At 42.1% G+C, this 14,886-nt stretch overlaps 8 protein-coding genes across 8 annotated transcripts; all 8 read left to right on the top strand.

Annotated features, from left to right (window-relative positions):
• Window positions 1-1,377: 1,377 nt before the first annotated feature.
• LOC125074755 (histone H2A) lies at window positions 1,378-1,843 on the top strand. Its single transcript, XM_047686175.1, has one exon. It carries the CDS (start codon window positions 1,444-1,446, stop codon window positions 1,816-1,818), a length of 375 nt encoding a protein of 124 aa, XP_047542131.1. The 5' UTR covers window positions 1,378-1,443; the 3' UTR covers window positions 1,819-1,843.
• An 872-nt stretch (window positions 1,844-2,715) lies between these two features.
• LOC125074774 (histone H2B) lies at window positions 2,716-3,251 on the top strand. The gene has a single exon (XM_047686194.1). It carries the CDS (start codon window positions 2,801-2,803, stop codon window positions 3,173-3,175), a length of 375 nt encoding a protein of 124 aa, XP_047542150.1. The 5' UTR covers window positions 2,716-2,800; the 3' UTR covers window positions 3,176-3,251.
• Window positions 3,252-5,048: 1,797 nt separating this feature from the next.
• LOC125074786 (histone H4) lies at window positions 5,049-5,463 on the top strand. Its single transcript, XM_047686208.1, has one exon. The coding sequence runs from the start codon at window positions 5,137-5,139 to the stop codon at window positions 5,446-5,448; it is 312 nt and encodes a 103-aa protein (XP_047542164.1). The 5' UTR covers window positions 5,049-5,136; the 3' UTR covers window positions 5,449-5,463.
• A 1,247-nt stretch (window positions 5,464-6,710) lies between these two features.
• LOC125074742 (late histone H1-like) lies at window positions 6,711-7,605 on the top strand. Its single transcript, XM_047686160.1, has one exon. The coding sequence runs from the start codon at window positions 6,722-6,724 to the stop codon at window positions 7,514-7,516; it is 795 nt and encodes a 264-aa protein (XP_047542116.1). The 5' UTR covers window positions 6,711-6,721; the 3' UTR covers window positions 7,517-7,605.
• Window positions 7,606-8,637: 1,032 nt separating this feature from the next.
• Window positions 8,638-9,103, top strand: LOC125074757 (histone H2A). The gene has a single exon (XM_047686177.1). It carries the CDS (start codon window positions 8,704-8,706, stop codon window positions 9,076-9,078), a length of 375 nt encoding a protein of 124 aa, XP_047542133.1. The 5' UTR covers window positions 8,638-8,703; the 3' UTR covers window positions 9,079-9,103.
• An 872-nt stretch (window positions 9,104-9,975) lies between these two features.
• LOC125074773 (histone H2B) lies at window positions 9,976-10,511 on the top strand. Its single transcript, XM_047686193.1, has one exon. The coding sequence runs from the start codon at window positions 10,061-10,063 to the stop codon at window positions 10,433-10,435; it is 375 nt and encodes a 124-aa protein (XP_047542149.1). The 5' UTR covers window positions 9,976-10,060; the 3' UTR covers window positions 10,436-10,511.
• Window positions 10,512-12,298: 1,787 nt separating this feature from the next.
• Window positions 12,299-12,699, top strand: LOC125074789 (histone H4). The gene has a single exon (XM_047686212.1). The coding sequence runs from the start codon at window positions 12,387-12,389 to the stop codon at window positions 12,696-12,698; it is 312 nt and encodes a 103-aa protein (XP_047542168.1). The 5' UTR covers window positions 12,299-12,386; the 3' UTR covers window position 12,699.
• Window positions 12,700-13,964: 1,265 nt separating this feature from the next.
• LOC125074743 (late histone H1-like) lies at window positions 13,965-14,853 on the top strand. Its single transcript, XM_047686161.1, has one exon. The coding sequence runs from the start codon at window positions 13,976-13,978 to the stop codon at window positions 14,768-14,770; it is 795 nt and encodes a 264-aa protein (XP_047542117.1). The 5' UTR covers window positions 13,965-13,975; the 3' UTR covers window positions 14,771-14,853.
• The last annotated feature ends 33 nt before the right edge of the window (window positions 14,854-14,886 follow it).

The following is a 14,886-nucleotide window of genomic DNA, read 5'->3' as shown; positions in this document are numbered from 1 at the left end:
AAAAAAAAAAACAATAACAAACAAACATACATACATACATAAACATATATATATATATATATATATATATATATATATATATATATATATATATATATACATACACATACAAACAAACTGACCTACCTAGATCATATAATGCATACACTATAATTTTATCTTTATCATTATCGCACACGAAACACGAAAAGGACACGCGACCCGCGCGCCCGACTAATTTCACTTTAATAATATTTAATTTTTATTTCATTTCTTCCTTTCTTTATTCAAAAACAAAAAAAAAAAAAAAAAAAAACTAAATTTTTACTTCATTTTTCTATTCGCATTCGCATTCGAATAAAAAAAAAAAAAAACCCCGACCCGCCCCGCCCCGCCCGACTGCCCGACATCATTCGTCGTCGTAATCTTAATACTATACCGTATACACTGATAACAAACAGAAATTTAACAAATTTTCAATACAATCAAACAGAGCCAGAGTCTCTCTCGATACCACCGCACCGATAGACGCGACTACGTTCCGAGTATAAAAAGCGGACGGACTAACGCAACTGTCACCAGAGTCCGAAACAAAGCAGCGTTCGTACTAGGAAGACTGTATATGATACTGTGCGGGCGGAGTAAAATGTCTCTTAGAAATAAGACGACACTATACAAAGCCTGCATACGTCCTATCATGACCTATGCGAGCCCTGTCTTTGCCCATATCAAAGCGTCGCAAATCAAAAAATTGCAGACAATACAAAATCGATTTCTCCGCATCGCCACGGATTCGCCGTGGTACATTCGTAACGTAGACCTTCACAAAGACTTCGACATCGATTCGATCGCGAAACACCTCAAAATACTTTCCACGGCGTATTTTGAGAGAGCCAAGCAACATAGCAATCCGTTGATAGCACAAGCTTGTCAATACACCTCCCTCAGAGGTAATTTACCTAACAGACTCAGGCGACCTATGCACGTCCTGAACGACGAAGACGATAGCTTCACTATCGCAAACGCACCATTAGTAGTAGGGAAAACAACAACCACCACACTACACAATTCACACCCACAGCGTTTCCGCCGGCGGAAACGAGGACCCAGATTGGCGACGTCACGGAGGCGGCCGTGACGTCAGTAAATTCTATCAGTGCTTAAATTCACACCCCACCGACTACGTTCTGAGCCGAGGTGCGATCTCATAGGAGACACCCTCAGGACGAACGTCACTCTCGAGCCCAAAAGGGTTCACTCTAAGGCAGAGTCGTAACACTCGCCCCAACGTTCGGTGACGCTGTAAAGGCCAGTAGGGCCAACAGCAATACTCAAACATGATAAAAAAAAAAAAAAAAAAAAAACGCAACTGTTTTACTGTTCACCGCGCTCTCGAGCCGTACGCACGCGTATCGCTCTCTCATATTTGCGTTGCTAAATATTTTTCATTAAATCTCCATAATCATGTCCGGTCGCGGTAAAGGAGGCAAAGTCAAGGGGAAGGCAAAGTCGCGTTCGAACCGTGCCGGTCTACAGTTTCCGGTAGGACGTATACACAGACTGCTCAGGAAGGGTAACTACGCAGAGCGCGTCGGTGCCGGTGCACCCGTGTATCTCGCGGCCGTCATGGAATACCTAGCCGCTGAAGTACTCGAGTTGGCCGGCAACGCCGCCCGCGACAACAAGAAGACCAGGATCATACCGAGACATCTACAGTTGGCGATCCGTAACGACGAGGAGCTGAACAAGTTACTCTCGGGCGTGACTATCGCACAAGGTGGAGTCCTACCTAACATCCAAGCCGTACTTCTACCTAAGAAGACCGAGAAGAAGGCTTAAACACACCGCGTGTAGTGTGACGATGAGACACGGTCGTCGTCATCGTCATCGTCATCGAATTTATAATTTTTTTTTTTTTTTTTGATGACGATACATGCGAACGATCCTACGACCTCGTTCTTCATCGTATTGTGACGATTAAAAAGGCCCTTTTCAGGGCCACAAAATATATCTTATATACATAGAGAAATGTTACCGTTTCCTAAGCGATTATGACGTCTTTATTATCTAATATTATTAGATATTTTACCACACACAAACACACACCTAACGCTCGTTGAACTCTTTTTAGTTCGATTGAACTTGAAGAGAATCACTGCTACTGCTATTAAACACGATCATACAACTCCGACGAAGATATAATAGATATGAAATGAAATGAAATTATTTTATTATATATTTATTTATTTACGATAATTATTACTAATTATTCGATTCATATGAATCAAATCATTCATAATAATAATGTTGTAACAAACGTAGTAGTCGTCTATACAGAGACATGATATATATATTATATTATTTATCGTTAGTAATAGATAATATTTGCCTATAATTTTATTATTTTTCTTCTTTTTATTATTTATTATTATATTTTCTAATAACGAGCGACTCGTATTGCAATCGGAACGACTGACGATCGGGGGTGATGAGGCAGGGGGAGGGCGAGGTAATTTCGTATCGTATAAAACGAGAACCGAATAACACACAAACTTAATTCCATCAATACCCCCTCCCCATCCCCTCCCTCCCCTCTCGTACTCGTACTCGGCTCGGCGTCTCGTCTCTGATTGGTCGATAGAGTTCTCCGTCTGTATGCCGCACCGTACGCGCGAACGCTACGCGTCTCGCGCTGGCCTTATTTAAGCAAAATACCAACGTCCCTAACACCACAGATTCGCTCGTGTTCCCGTACGGTACGCACGTGAATAACACGCGATAAAGTTTCTTAACATTATTGTGAATTTTTATATTCGTAATCATGCCGCCTAAGACTAGCGGAAAGGCCGCCAAGAAATCGGGCAAGGCCCAGAAGAATATCTCCAAGTCAGATAAGAAGAAGAAGAAGCATAAGAGGAAGGAGAGCTACGCCATCTACATTTACAAAGTACTGAAACAGGTACATCCCGACACCGGTATCTCGAGTAAGGCCATGTCGATCATGAACTCTTTCGTGAACGATATCTTCGAGCGCATCGCCGCCGAGGCTTCTCGTCTCGCTCACTACAACAAGCGATCGACGATCACCTCGAGGGAGGTGCAGACTTCGGTGAGGCTTCTTCTGCCCGGCGAACTCGCCAAGCACGCCGTGAGCGAAGGTACTAAGGCCGTAACGAAGTACACGAGCTCCAAGTAAACGAATCCGTAGTAGGACTACGCTACGATTTATGAAGGAGATAATAATAAAAAGGCCCTTTTCAGGGCCACAAAGAGTTTCGATAAACAATAAATAAAGTTTCAAGCGATTTAGCCGTCTCGACACCACCGTATTATTATTATTATTATTATCATCAATAACAATAATACTACATGTTAATTTATTAACATATTTAATCGACTAATTCATTATATACATATATAATAATACACACTCTGATAAGATTCGTAATAATGAACATATACAATCATAGTAATCATATTACTAGTCTTGAATCGAATTTTTTATTAGAGATATATATTTGATCGTCGTAGTTACCTTCCCGCAGAGCTGTAGCGCTGTGTAAGCTGGAAGAAGCCGCCGTACGTTCGATTCCGCCGATCTTCTCATTCATTTCGATCTTGTATCATATATTAAATTCTTGCTTTGTAGGTCGATGATATCTGAAAGAATAATAATATTAATTAATTAAAATATATATAACTAATAATAACAACTCAAACTTGAAAGTTATTATTTTTATTTTGTTTTTACTATCGCATCGCTCAGTGATCGCGTGAGAGAGAGAACGTGCATAGCGTAGAGAGAGACGGATATAGCGAATCGTCATCGCGGCGGTCCCTCTAGCCGTACTCGAACTCGTATATAAGCGAACGTATTCGTTAAAAAATTTTAATCTTTCGACTACGTTCCCTTCGTGCGGACGTGTCTACGTCTCGTTTGTAATAATAAATTTTCGTTTCGTGCGTTCATTCAACGTCAAGGATGGCTCGTACTAAGCAGACGGCCCGTAAATCTACCGGTGGCAAGGCACCGCGTAAGCAGCTCGCGACCAAGGCGGCTCGCAAGAGCGCTCCTGCCACGGGAGGAGTGAAGAAACCTCATCGTTACAGACCCGGTACGGTCGCCCTTCGTGAGATCCGTCGTTACCAGAAGAGCACTGAGCTTCTGATCCGCAAACTGCCATTCCAGCGTCTCGTGCGTGAGATCGCTCAAGACTTCAAGACCGATCTCCGTTTCCAGAGTTCCGCCGTAATGGCTCTGCAGGAAGCTAGCGAAGCTTATCTCGTCGGTCTCTTCGAAGACACGAACCTGTGCGCTATCCACGCCAAGCGTGTGACGATCATGCCTAAGGATATCCAATTGGCGCGCAGGATCCGAGGAGAACGTGCCTAATTGGGTCGTCGTCGTTGTCGCAGTCTTACTTGCATAAGTTTCTTTACTGCAAGTAAACATATTCAAAAAGGCCCTTTTCAGGGCCGCATATATATCTAAAAACAAAGAAAAAAAATTTTTTTTTTTTCCGTCGTACGTTTCAAACTTACAATCGTCACGAAAACAACCTATACTCACAAATAAAAATAATTATTATTATTTTTTTTTTTTTATCAAAATTATCATGAAAACGTTGAGATAATTCTAAATATCAATACCGCACATACGTAAACGTTGTGTATTTTATACTACTATTATTGTAAATAAATATATTTCAATCGAATAGAGAATGTGAGAGGTGTGCGTATGCGATATATCGATCGTTAAGAGCATAATTGTAAATATTAATTAATTATTATTGCAAAGATATCAATTTTGAAGAATACAAAAATATCTCAAAACCCCCCGCTCCCCTCGATAAACAAGACACATACATGAACTCCCCCCTAACCACATCCCCTCGGCCGCCATCCCTACCATAGCTTTTTCGACTGCACGCTGTATCTCTCAGTCTTTCTCTTTCTATCTAATGGCACTTCGATATCGCCATCTCTTTCGCACACGGACCGAACGACACACGTATTAGTTAGTCGAGCGCTTATATATCAGAGGAGCGCGGAACGACGAGACTACCATAAAGTGATCGTCTCCGATCGACAGCGGACGGATTTCTGTACGTCTTTCTTTGCCGTTCAGAGTAAACGAGACAAACCGAAGACAAGAAAATGACCGGTCGCGGTAAAGGTGGAAAGGGTCTGGGGAAAGGAGGCGCGAAGCGTCACAGGAAAGTGCTCCGTGATAACATCCAAGGTATCACGAAACCGGCCATCCGTCGTCTCGCACGCAGAGGCGGTGTGAAACGTATATCCGGTCTGATATACGAAGAGACTCGAGGTGTCCTCAAAGTGTTCCTCGAGAACGTAATCCGCGACGCCGTCACCTACACCGAACACGCGAAGAGGAAGACCGTCACCGCCATGGACGTAGTGTACGCCCTGAAACGTCAGGGACGTACTCTCTACGGTTTCGGCGGTTAAAATGTTTTCGATGTTATATTTTGTAATCAATTAAAAAATTTACAAATATAAAATACACTGCGAAAACTATCAATATAAAAAAGGCCCTTTTCAGGGCCGCATATGGATCTGTTTATATATACAAAAAAAAAAAAAAAAATACTCGTTTCAATCGATCAATGACGTCTTTTCATAATACATATATAAAAATACAATGAGTAAGAAAATTGTTATGAAATAAAATTAACTTAATATAAATAAACGAACGATTATTGTTCATTATAAATATTTATATATACGACGGATACGTTCGTATCGTATCGTATAGTTAACATAGAATAAATACGACTCTACCATGTATCTCAATGAGTGCATACAATCGATGCAAATATATTTATATTTATAATACGAATGTATTGATATGAAAAATTATATACTATAAATGTTTTATATATGATAAATCGTCCATGTTCTCTCGGCTCTACTTCACGCGCTACGAAAGCGCCGCGAACCTTATATCACACGCCGCGAAGATGCTCGGCGTATCGTAAATGTACACGATTACTGTAGATTATTTTTATTGTTTAAACTCTCTTTCGAAACTCTTATTAATTATCTATCGTAATAGATTATATATTAATATTATTCGATACGAATTCGCATATCAGACTACGTTTCCTCGTGCTTCGTATGCCGACTCGCATAGTAGCGTGTTTTACGAACGTCGACTTGTAACACGCTAAATTTTTTAGTAAATTATCGAATAAGAGTTGCGCTTTTATACATTATCAGTGCGATATCTTCGCTTTCAATATGTCGATAGAACGAAACGTTTAAAACGATTTTAATAGAATAAAATAACTTTTAAACGAGACTCGAGGTACGCGTCTAGAACTATAACGAATTTAAACACGATTCGTACTCATCTACGTCGAACTATGCTACGAATTCGACTTTCAAACGATCGATAGGTTCAAGAGGTATCTTTTTATATAATAGAATGATCAAAAAATACTTTACATTATATAAATATCGTATTCGAAATGATACCTGTTAGTGAAAAGTTTTAAGCGTTCGTACGAGAAATTGTCTAGCGACATCGCGGTTCTCCTTACGGTATTGCTCGGACTCCACTTACCACTAGCGACCTCTCCGCCGCGTCGACCTCCGATATTACGTATTATATACTATACTATCGTGGATCACGTACTACTATTAATATTTGTCATTCTAGTGATTGTGAAGTGTGAATTTATTAAATAAAATAAAATAAAATAAAATAAAATAAAATAAAATGGCCGACACAGCTATAGCAACCGAAGCGCCGGCACCTGCGACCCCTGCGAAGAAACCGAAAGCGTCCGCGGCCGCCGCCGGTGGCGCCGCCGCCAAGAAACCGAAGGCGAAACCTACTCATCCTAAAACATCCGAAATGGTGAACAGCGCCATCAAAGAGTTGAAGGAACGTAGCGGTTCGTCGCTTCAGGCGATCAAGAAATACATCGCGGCTCAATACAAAGTCGATTCTGAGAAATTGGCTCCGTTCATCAGAAAGTATCTCAAGAGCGCCGTCGAATCGGGTGCACTGATACAGACGAAGGGAAAGGGCGCATCGGGTTCGTTCAAACTAGAGTCGAAATCGTCCGCTTCGAAGAAACCGGCCGGTGCCGGAGTCGGAGGCGCGTCCGGCGGCAAGGCCGCATCCTCGGCCGCTTCGGGTAAGTCGTCGAAGGCGAAGGCGACGTCCTCCGCTCCCGTCGCCGGCAAGGGCGGCGCCGCGGGCAAGAAAGCGGCCGCCGGCGGTGCGTCGTCCGGCGGTGCGGCGGCGTCATCGCCGTCCAAATCGAAGGCGAAGGCGACGATAAAGGATAAAAAAGCGGCAGCCGCTAAAAAGAAACCGGCAGCCGCCAAGAAGGCCGTCGCGGCGGCCGCTCCTTCGAAGGCGAAGGGCGCCGCATCGAAGGCGAAGAAGACTGCGAAACCGCCGACTAAGAAACCGAAAGCGCCGAAACCTAAGAAGGCCGCCGCCGCTACGCCGAAGTCGAAACCGGCAGCCAAGAAGGCCTCCGCCGCCGCCGCTAAAAAGTAAGTCGCCTGCAGCCGCCGCCGCAGCGGTGATAATAACGATGACATCTTTCAAAAGTATCATCAAAAACAAAAACAACAACAAAAACAACATCAACATCATCGACGACATACATTCGTCCATTCCGATCGCTTCGACGAAGACGACGGCGACGAAGACTGTGACGATGGCGATGACGATGCAAGCGTGTGCGGCGCGTAAATCGCACGACAAAAAGCCCTTTTCAGGGCTAACATAAGTTTCATAATAATCGAATATATTCGTCGTCGTGCGTTAATTTTTCCTTTTAAAATGCTACGACGACGAATAAAATGAGTTACAAGTTTCGAAAGATACGACGAATATTTTCTATATTTATAAGAAGCGTATATCGGTATACCTATATATATAAAGAAAAAAAAAAAAAAAAAAAAAATAGTTGTTATAAAGAAATAATAATAATAATGAAATTATACGAAAGTATCCACATACCTTTATCATAGAGAGAATAGCACAATTTTTTTTTTTTTTCTTTTTTTTTTTTGTTCATTTCACAAACACAAACAAAAAAAAAAAAAAAACAATAACAAACAAACATACATACATACATAAACATATATATATATATATATATATATATATATATATATATATATATATATATATATACATACACATACAAACAAACTGACCTACCTAGATCATATAATGCATACACTATAATTTTATCTTTATCATTATCGCACACGAAACACGAAAAGGACACGCGACCCGCGCGCCCGACTAATTTCACTTTAATAATATTTAATTTTTATTTCATTTCTTCCTTTCTTTATTCAAAAACAAAAAAAAAAAAAAAAAAACTAAATTTTTACTTCATTTTTCTATTCGCATTCGCATTCGAATAAAAAAAAAAAACCCCGACCCGCCCCGCCCCGCCCGACTGCCCGACATCATTCGTCGTCGTAATCTTAATACTATACCGTATACACTGATAACAAACAGAAATTTAACAAATTTTCAATACAATCAAACAGAGCCAGAGTCTCTCTCGATACCACCGCACCGATAGACGCGACTACGTTCCGAGTATAAAAAGCGGACGGACTAACGCAACTGTTTTACTGTTCACCGCGCTCTCGAGCCGTACGCACGCGTATCGCTCTCTCATATTTGCGTTGCTAAATATTTTTCATTAAATCTCCATAATCATGTCCGGTCGCGGTAAAGGAGGCAAAGTCAAGGGGAAGGCAAAGTCGCGTTCGAACCGTGCCGGTCTACAGTTTCCGGTAGGACGTATACACAGACTGCTCAGGAAGGGTAACTACGCAGAGCGCGTCGGTGCCGGTGCACCCGTGTATCTCGCGGCCGTCATGGAATACCTAGCCGCTGAAGTACTCGAGTTGGCCGGCAACGCCGCCCGCGACAACAAGAAGACCAGGATCATACCGAGACATCTACAGTTGGCGATCCGTAACGACGAGGAGCTGAACAAGTTACTCTCGGGCGTGACTATCGCACAAGGTGGAGTCCTACCTAACATCCAAGCCGTACTTCTACCTAAGAAGACCGAGAAGAAGGCTTAAACACACCGCGTGTAGTGTGACGATGAGACACGGTCGTCGTCATCGTCATCGTCATCGAATTTATAATTTTTTTTTTTTTTTTTGATGACGATACATGCGAACGATCCTACGACCTCGTTCTTCATCGTATTGTGACGATTAAAAAGGCCCTTTTCAGGGCCACAAAATATATCTTATATACATAGAGAAATGTTACCGTTTCCTAAGCGATTATGACGTCTTTATTATCTAATATTATTAGATATTTTACCACACACAAACACACACCTAACGCTCGTTGAACTCTTTTTAGTTCGATTGAACTTGAAGAGAATCACTGCTACTGCTATTAAACACGATCATACAACTCCGACGAAGATATAATAGATATGAAATGAAATGAAATTATTTTATTATATATTTATTTATTTACGATAATTATTACTAATTATTCGATTCATATGAATCAAATCATTCATAATAATAATGTTGTAACAAACGTAGTAGTCGTCTATACAGAGACATGATATATATATTATATTATTTATCGTTAGTAATAGATAATATTTGCCTATAATTTTATTATTTTTCTTCTTTTTATTATTTATTATTATATTTTCTAATAACGAGCGACTCGTATTGCAATCGGAACGACTGACGATCGGGGGTGATGAGGCAGGGGGAGGGCGAGGTAATTTCGTATCGTATAAAACGAGAACCGAATAACACACAAACTTAATTCCATCAATACCCCCTCCCCATCCCCTCCCTCCCCTCTCGTACTCGTACTCGGCTCGGCGTCTCGTCTCTGATTGGTCGATAGAGTTCTCCGTCTGTATGCCGCACCGTACGCGCGAACGCTACGCGTCTCGCGCTGGCCTTATTTAAGCAAAATACCAACGTCCCTAACACCACAGATTCGCTCGTGTTCCCGTACGGTACGCACGTGAATAACACGCGATAAAGTTTCTTAACATTATTGTGAATTTTTATATTCGTAATCATGCCGCCTAAGACTAGCGGAAAGGCCGCCAAGAAATCGGGCAAGGCCCAGAAGAATATCTCCAAGTCAGATAAGAAGAAGAAGAAGCATAAGAGGAAGGAGAGCTACGCCATCTACATTTACAAAGTACTGAAACAGGTACATCCCGACACCGGTATCTCGAGTAAGGCCATGTCGATCATGAACTCTTTCGTGAACGATATCTTCGAGCGCATCGCCGCCGAGGCTTCTCGTCTCGCTCACTACAACAAGCGATCGACGATCACCTCGAGGGAGGTGCAGACTTCGGTGAGGCTTCTTCTGCCCGGCGAACTCGCCAAGCACGCCGTGAGCGAAGGTACTAAGGCCGTAACGAAGTACACGAGCTCCAAGTAAACGAATCCGTAGTAGGACTACGCTACGATTTATGAAGGAGATAATAATAAAAAGGCCCTTTTCAGGGCCACAAAGAGTTTCGATAAACAATAAATAAAGTTTCAAGCGATTTAGCCGTCTCGACACCACCGTATTATTATTATTATTATTATCATCAATAACAATAATACTACATGTTAATTTATTAACATATTTAATCGACTAATTCATTATATACATATATAATAATACACACTCTGATAAGATTCGTAATAATGAACATATACAATCATAGTAATCATATTACTAGTCTTGAATCGAATTTTTTATTAGAGATATATATTTGATCGTCGTAGTTACCTTCCCGCAGAGCTGTAGCGCTGTGTAAGCTGGAAGAAGCCGCCGTACGTTCGATTCCGCCGATCTTCTCATTCATTTCGATCTTGTATCATATATTAAATTCTTGCTTTGTAGGTCGATGATATCTGAAAGAATAATAATATTAATTAATTAAAATATATATAACTAATAATAACAACTCAAACTTGAAAGTTATTATTTTTATTTTGTTTTTACTATCGCATCGCTCAGTGATCGCGTGAGAGAGAGAACGTGCATAGCGTAGAGAGAGACGGATATAGCGAATCGTCATCGCGGCGGTCCCTCTAGCCGTACTCGAACTCGTATATAAGCGAACGTATTCGTTAAAAAATTTTAATCTTTCGACTACGTTCCCTTCGTGCGGACGTGTCTACGTCTCGTTTGTAATAATAAATTTTCGTTTCGTGCGTTCATTCAACGTCAAGGATGGCTCGTACTAAGCAGACGGCCCGTAAATCTACCGGTGGCAAGGCACCGCGTAAGCAGCTCGCGACCAAGGCGGCTCGCAAGAGCGCTCCTGCCACGGGAGGAGTGAAGAAACCTCATCGTTACAGACCCGGTACGGTCGCCCTTCGTGAGATCCGTCGTTACCAGAAGAGCACTGAGCTTCTGATCCGCAAACTGCCATTCCAGCGTCTCGTGCGTGAGATCGCTCAAGACTTCAAGACCGATCTCCGTTTCCAGAGTTCCGCCGTAATGGCTCTGCAGGAAGCTAGCGAAGCTTATCTCGTCGGTCTCTTCGAAGACACGAACCTGTGCGCTATCCACGCCAAGCGTGTGACGATCATGCCTAAGGATATCCAATTGGCGCGCAGGATCCGAGGAGAACGTGCCTAATTGGGTCGTCGTCGTTGTCGCAGTCTTACTTGCATAAGTTTCTTTACTGCAAGTAAACATATTCAAAAAGGCCCTTTTCAGGGCCGCATATATATCTAAAAACAAAGAAAAAAAATTTTTTTTTTTTCCGTCGTACGTTTCAAACTTACAATCGTCACGAAAACAACCTATACTCACAAATAAAAATAATTATTATTATTTTTTTTTTTTTATCAAAATTATCATGAAAACGTTGAGATAATTCTAAATATCAATACCGCACATACGTAAACGTTGTGTATTTTATACTACTATTATTGTAAATAAATATATTTCAATCGAATAGAGAATGTGAGAGGTGTGCGTATGCGATATATCGATCGTTAAGAGCATAATTGTAAATATTAATTAATTATTATTGCAAAGATATCAATTTTGAAGAATACAAAAATATCTCAAAACCCCCCGCTCCCCTCGATAAACAAGACACATACATGAACTCCCCCCTAACCACATCCCCTCGGCCGCCATCCCTACCATAGCTTTTTCGACTGCACGCTGCATCTCTCTTTCTATCTAATGGCACTTCGATATCGCCATCTCTTTCGCACACGGACCGAACGACACACGTATTAGTTAGTCGAGCGCTTATATATCAGAGGAGCGCGGAACGACGAGACTACCATAAAGTGATCGTCTCCGATCGACAGCGGACGGATTTCTGTACGTCTTTCTTTGCCGTTCAGAGTAAACGAGACAAACCGAAGACAAGAAAATGACCGGTCGCGGTAAAGGTGGAAAGGGTCTGGGGAAAGGAGGCGCGAAGCGTCACAGGAAAGTGCTCCGTGATAACATCCAAGGTATCACGAAACCGGCCATCCGTCGTCTCGCACGCAGAGGCGGTGTGAAACGTATATCCGGTCTGATATACGAAGAGACTCGAGGTGTCCTCAAAGTGTTCCTCGAGAACGTAATCCGCGACGCCGTCACCTACACCGAACACGCGAAGAGGAAGACCGTCACCGCCATGGACGTAGTGTACGCCCTGAAACGTCAGGGACGTACTCTCTACGGTTTCGGCGGTTAAAATGTTTTCGATGTTTTTTATATTTTGTAATCAATTAAAAAATTTACAAATATAAAATACACTGCGAAAACTATCAATATAAAAAAGGCCCTTTTCAGGGCCGCATATGGATCTGTTTATATATACAAAAAAAAAAAAAAAAATACTCGTTTCAATCGATCAATGACGTCTTTTCATAATACATATATAAAAATACAATGAGTAAGAAAATTGTTATGAAATAAAATTAACTTAATATAAATAAACGAACGATTATTGTTCATTATAAATATTTATATATACGACGGATACGTTCGTATCGTATCGTATAGTTAACATAGAATAAATACGACTCTACCATGTATCTCAATGAGTGCATACAATCGATGCAAATATATTTATATTTATAATACGAATGTATTGATATGAAAAATTATATACTATAAATGTTTTATATATGATAAATCGTCCATGTTCTCTCGGCTCTACTTCACGCGCTACGAAAGCGCCGCGAACCTTATATCACACGCCGCGAAGATGCTCGGCGTATCGTAAATGTACACGATTACTGTAGATTATTTTTATTGTTTAAACTCTCTTTCGAAACTCTTATTAATTATCTATCGTAATAGATTATATATTAATATTATTCGATACGAATTCGCATATCAGACTACGTTTCCTCGTGCTTCGTATGCCGACTCGCATAGTAGCGTGTTTTACGAACGTCGACTTGTAACACGCTAAATTTTTTAGTAAATTATCGAATAAGAGTTGCGCTTTTATACATTATCAGTGCGATATCTTCGCTTTCAATATGTCGATAGAACGAAACGTTTAAAACGATTTTAATAGAATAAAATAACTTTTAAACGAGACTCGAGGTACGCGTCTAGAACTATAACGAATTTAAACACGATTCGTACTCATCTACGTCGAACTATGCTACGAATTCGACTTTCAAACGATCGATAGGTTCAAGAGGTATCTTTTTATATAATAGAATGATCAAAAAATACTTTACATTATATAAATATCGTATTCGAAATGATACCTGTTAGTGAAAAGTTTTAAGCGTTCGTACGAGAAATTGTCTAGCGACATCGCGGTTCTCCTTACGGTATTGCTCGGACTCCACTTACCACTAGCGACCTCTCCGCCGCGTCGACCTCCGATATTACGTATTATATACTATACTATCGTGGATCACGTACTACTATTAATATTTGTCATTCTAGTGATTGTGAAGTGTGAATTTATTAAATAAAATAAAATAAAATAAAATAAAATAAAATAAAATGGCCGACACAGCTATAGCAACCGAAGCGCCGGCACCTGCGACCCCTGCGAAGAAACCGAAAGCGTCCGCGGCCGCCGCCGGTGGCGCCGCCGCCAAGAAACCGAAGGCGAAACCTACTCATCCTAAAACATCCGAAATGGTGAACAGCGCCATCAAAGAGTTGAAGGAACGTAGCGGTTCGTCGCTTCAGGCGATCAAGAAATACATCGCGGCTCAATACAAAGTCGATTCTGAGAAATTGGCTCCGTTCATCAGAAAGTATCTCAAGAGCGCCGTCGAATCGGGTGCACTGATACAGACGAAGGGAAAGGGCGCATCGGGTTCGTTCAAACTAGAGTCGAAATCGTCCGCTTCGAAGAAACCGGCCGGTGCCGGAGTCGGAGGCGCGTCCGGCGGCAAGGCCGCATCCTCGGCCGCTTCGGGTAAGTCGTCGAAGGCGAAGGCGACGTCCTCCGCTCCCGTCGCCGGCAAGGGCGGCGCCGCGGGCAAGAAAGCGGCCGCCGGCGGTGCGTCGTCCGGCGGTGCGGCGGCGTCATCGCCGTCCAAATCGAAGGCGAAGGCGACGATAAAGGATAAAAAAGCGGCAGCCGCTAAAAAGAAACCGGCAGCCGCCAAGAAGGCCGTCGCGGCGGCCGCTCCTTCGAAGGCGAAGGGCGCCGCGTCGAAGGCGAAGAAGACGGCGAAACCGCCGACTAAGAAACCGAAAGCGCCGAAACCTAAGAAGGCCGCCGCCGCTACGCCGAAGTCGAAACCGGCAGCCAAGAAGGCCGCCGCAGCCGCCGCTAAAAAGTAAGTCGCCTGCAGCCGCCGCCGCAGCGGTGATAATAACGATGACATCTTTCAAAAGTATCATCAAAAACAAAAACAACAACAAAAACAACATCAACATCATCGACGACATACATTCGT

This window comes from Vanessa atalanta, chromosome 28 (genome assembly GCF_905147765.1).
Source record: "Vanessa atalanta chromosome 28, ilVanAtal1.2, whole genome shotgun sequence".
Taxonomy (NCBI): domain Eukaryota; kingdom Metazoa; phylum Arthropoda; class Insecta; order Lepidoptera; family Nymphalidae; genus Vanessa; species Vanessa atalanta.
Note: the sequence above shows the minus strand (reverse complement) of the source record. Positions and strands in the feature narration are given on the sequence as shown.

What these genes read in the sequence shown, in the direction of transcription:
- LOC125074755 (XM_047686175.1), top strand. Translation starts at nt 1,444, where the DNA reads ATGTCCGGTCGCGGTAAAGGAGGCAAAGTCAAGGGGAAGGCAAAGTCG.
- LOC125074774 (XM_047686194.1), top strand. Translation starts at nt 2,801, where the DNA reads ATGCCGCCTAAGACTAGCGGAAAGGCCGCCAAGAAATCGGGCAAGGCC.
- LOC125074786 (XM_047686208.1), top strand. Translation starts at nt 5,137, where the DNA reads ATGACCGGTCGCGGTAAAGGTGGAAAGGGTCTGGGGAAAGGAGGCGCG.
- LOC125074742 (XM_047686160.1), top strand. Translation starts at nt 6,722, where the DNA reads ATGGCCGACACAGCTATAGCAACCGAAGCGCCGGCACCTGCGACCCCT.
- LOC125074757 (XM_047686177.1), top strand. Translation starts at nt 8,704, where the DNA reads ATGTCCGGTCGCGGTAAAGGAGGCAAAGTCAAGGGGAAGGCAAAGTCG.
- LOC125074773 (XM_047686193.1), top strand. Translation starts at nt 10,061, where the DNA reads ATGCCGCCTAAGACTAGCGGAAAGGCCGCCAAGAAATCGGGCAAGGCC.
- LOC125074789 (XM_047686212.1), top strand. Translation starts at nt 12,387, where the DNA reads ATGACCGGTCGCGGTAAAGGTGGAAAGGGTCTGGGGAAAGGAGGCGCG.
- LOC125074743 (XM_047686161.1), top strand. Translation starts at nt 13,976, where the DNA reads ATGGCCGACACAGCTATAGCAACCGAAGCGCCGGCACCTGCGACCCCT.